Consider the following 2,308-nt stretch of genomic DNA (forward strand, 5'->3'; position numbering starts at 1 on the left):
TCCTCTTGTTTGTATTTTAGCGTCATTTCAGGATCTTTCTCTCTGTGTTCTGTGGTTCACTTCCAGCAACCTCGCCTTAATAAGACATGCAACCAAAGACACTGACTTCTCAAATTTGATTGTGGCTGTAAAGAAAGAAGACAACCAAAATCCAAGTGTGTTTAATTAGTGTATATGTGAACTGTGACAAGCTAAATTCACTCACTATCTAACTCTAGAGGTATCTCTGAGACTGACTCACTGATGGAGCTAACTAAGCTACACATTGATGGTGTCACATTTATATGAGCATTATTACAAAGAGCAAACACCACAGTTTTCATGATAAAAGCTAAAGCCAAACAATGGCGCTCCTTAGAGGAAGTTCAAATTTGTAGTTTGCCCTCCAGAACTGGAGGTGGCGGTAATGTGAAGCCATGTTGTTTATCGTCGACACCGGAAATAACGCGACGTACACAACGCTGGGAGAGCTCACACGTGGAAACAGAAGTACGGTTTAGTAATGAGCTGTTACTTTATTTAAAAATATGCCAAAAAGAGGAAAACCCGTGTCAGAAGAGAAAGCCGCCGATGAGGCGGAACCGGAGCAGGTCCAGGAACCACCGGCGGAGGGCAGACGGACCCGCAGCGGCCGCACGTTCCGGACTCCAGCACCGGTGCTCGGCTCTGAAGCCCCGGTGAGGACTCCCAGCCGGAGGAGCAGGAGGTCAGTCCTCCAGGAGCTACCGGTAGAGGTGGAGGAAACAAATACAGAGGAGAAACCTATGAGTCCGGCCGAGGACAGGTCCAGCATGCCAGCGGAACCAGAGCCCTGTCCCGGGGCAGAGCAGCCGACACCGGAACCAGCTGAGCCACAGACAGTGACTCCAGCGGCGGATACAGAAAACAAATCCACAGTTAACGGCAGCGGAGACGCTCCTCTGTCCAGACCTGTTCCAGCAGAGCCGGTCCCGAAGAAGCCTCACCTAGCTCCCAGTGAGAAGCCCCGCCCGGCCATTCCTCTGGGAAAACCGAAATCTGGAAGAGTGTGGAAGGACCGGAGCAAGGCGAGGTGAGGACGATTATTATTATTATTATTATTATTATTATTATTATTATTATTATTATTATTATATAGTACTGTATGTGAATGAAAAGTACGTACATGGCAGTTAATGAGGATGGTGATGAGAGTTCTTGGTAATAAGGTTTCGTTTATAACGAGATGTCTTGTACAGATCGCCCTAAAGTTTGTTGGTAAAACTTTAGTGTGAACCTTTTTTGTCTTCGAAGGTTTTCAGCTTTAGTGAGAGACAAACAATTGTGCTCCTCTTGGGAAAAGAAGATGGAGGCCAAGCGGGAGAAGGCACTGGTGAAGCAGTATTCTTTGCAGCTTAAGGATGAGAAAGCTCGGCAGAAGGAGGTAAGGAGGCAGGCTGTGTGAGTGATGCAGGTCTGCTTGACCATTGTGTTGTCAACGCTTTGCACCTCACTTGTTTTTGTGTTTTTGCCTGTTTTAATAGGAAAAGAGGAAAAGAAGAGAAGAAAACTTAAAACGTCGAGAAGAGAACGAACGCAAAGCTGAGATTGTTCAAGTGGTATGTCGACTTGTCTCCAGCTAAAAGAAATACTGGCATATTCTTCAGTCCCTCGTGTGTCAATGCTTTCTCGGTTTATTGTAATATTCCAATCAGCTCATATTTGACTTTTATGTCTCATTTGTTTCTCAGATCCGGAATACGTCAAAGATCAAGAGGATGAAGAAGAAACATCTCAGAAAGATTGAGAAGCGAGACACGCTGGCTCTGCTGCAGAAGTCACAGAAGCAGAGCGGCAAACCCACAAAGAAACAGAAGAACTCTGACCAAGATTTAACTTAAAGTCCAGAAATAAATGTGATAAAATTTATCTGTTCTGGATTTTGACTCATTCTTGTCTTCCACTCATTTATTTATTAAAACTTCACTGAGGCTGAGGGGGAGCACTGGTGGCTGACAGTATTTTTATATCACTACAAACTCATTTCAGTGCAACTATAATAATGCTGGTTTTATATTTGTGAAACTGTGTTTGATGATTAATGGGCTGTGAACTGATGGTTTATTCAGAACTTCAGAAATGGGAGTCTGAGATCATTTATGAGCAGATTGTCCTCCAAAAGTACATTTTTGAACTATAAAAGCATCGCGTTCTTAAGATTTAAAGTCTTGCTAGTACTGAGTTTGACCCCCTTTTTGCCTTCAGAGCAGTTTTAATTCATGGCGTAGATTCAACAAGCTGCTTGAAACATTTCGTCAGAGATTTTGGTCCATATCACTGTCATGTCCTG

General features: G+C 44.0%; 1 protein-coding gene across 1 annotated transcript; it reads left to right on the top strand.

The window, feature by feature from the left end:
* The first annotated feature begins 364 nt into the window (after positions 1–364).
* ccdc86 (coiled-coil domain containing 86) lies at positions 365–1,887 on the top strand. The gene is made up of 4 exons (XM_005726814.1): positions 365–1,051; positions 1,273–1,402; positions 1,503–1,577; positions 1,710–1,887. The coding sequence occupies exons 1-4, from the start codon at positions 528–530 to the stop codon at positions 1,857–1,859; spliced, it is 879 nt and encodes a 292-aa protein (XP_005726871.1). The 5' UTR covers positions 365–527; the 3' UTR covers positions 1,860–1,887.
* Positions 1,888–2,308: the final 421 nt, after the last annotated feature.

The sequence above is a fragment of the Pundamilia nyererei genome, unplaced genomic scaffold (genome assembly GCF_000239375.1).
Source record: "Pundamilia nyererei isolate P.nyererei 1_Seehausen unplaced genomic scaffold, PunNye1.0 scaffold00022, whole genome shotgun sequence".
NCBI classification, from domain to species: domain Eukaryota; kingdom Metazoa; phylum Chordata; class Actinopteri; order Cichliformes; family Cichlidae; genus Pundamilia; species Pundamilia nyererei.

Bases quoted from the DNA above. Each gene is read 5' to 3' on its own strand.
- ccdc86 (XM_005726814.1), top strand. From the start codon at position 528: ATGCCAAAAAGAGGAAAACCCGTGTCAGAAGAGAAAGCCGCCGATGAG. The intron at 1,403-1,502 runs GTAAGGAGGCAG...CTGTTTTAATAG, and splicing joins AGAAAGCTCGGCAGAAGGAG to GAAAAGAGGAAAAGAAGAGA. The intron at 1,578-1,709 runs GTATGTCGACTT...TTTGTTTCTCAG, and splicing joins AAGCTGAGATTGTTCAAGTG to ATCCGGAATACGTCAAAGAT.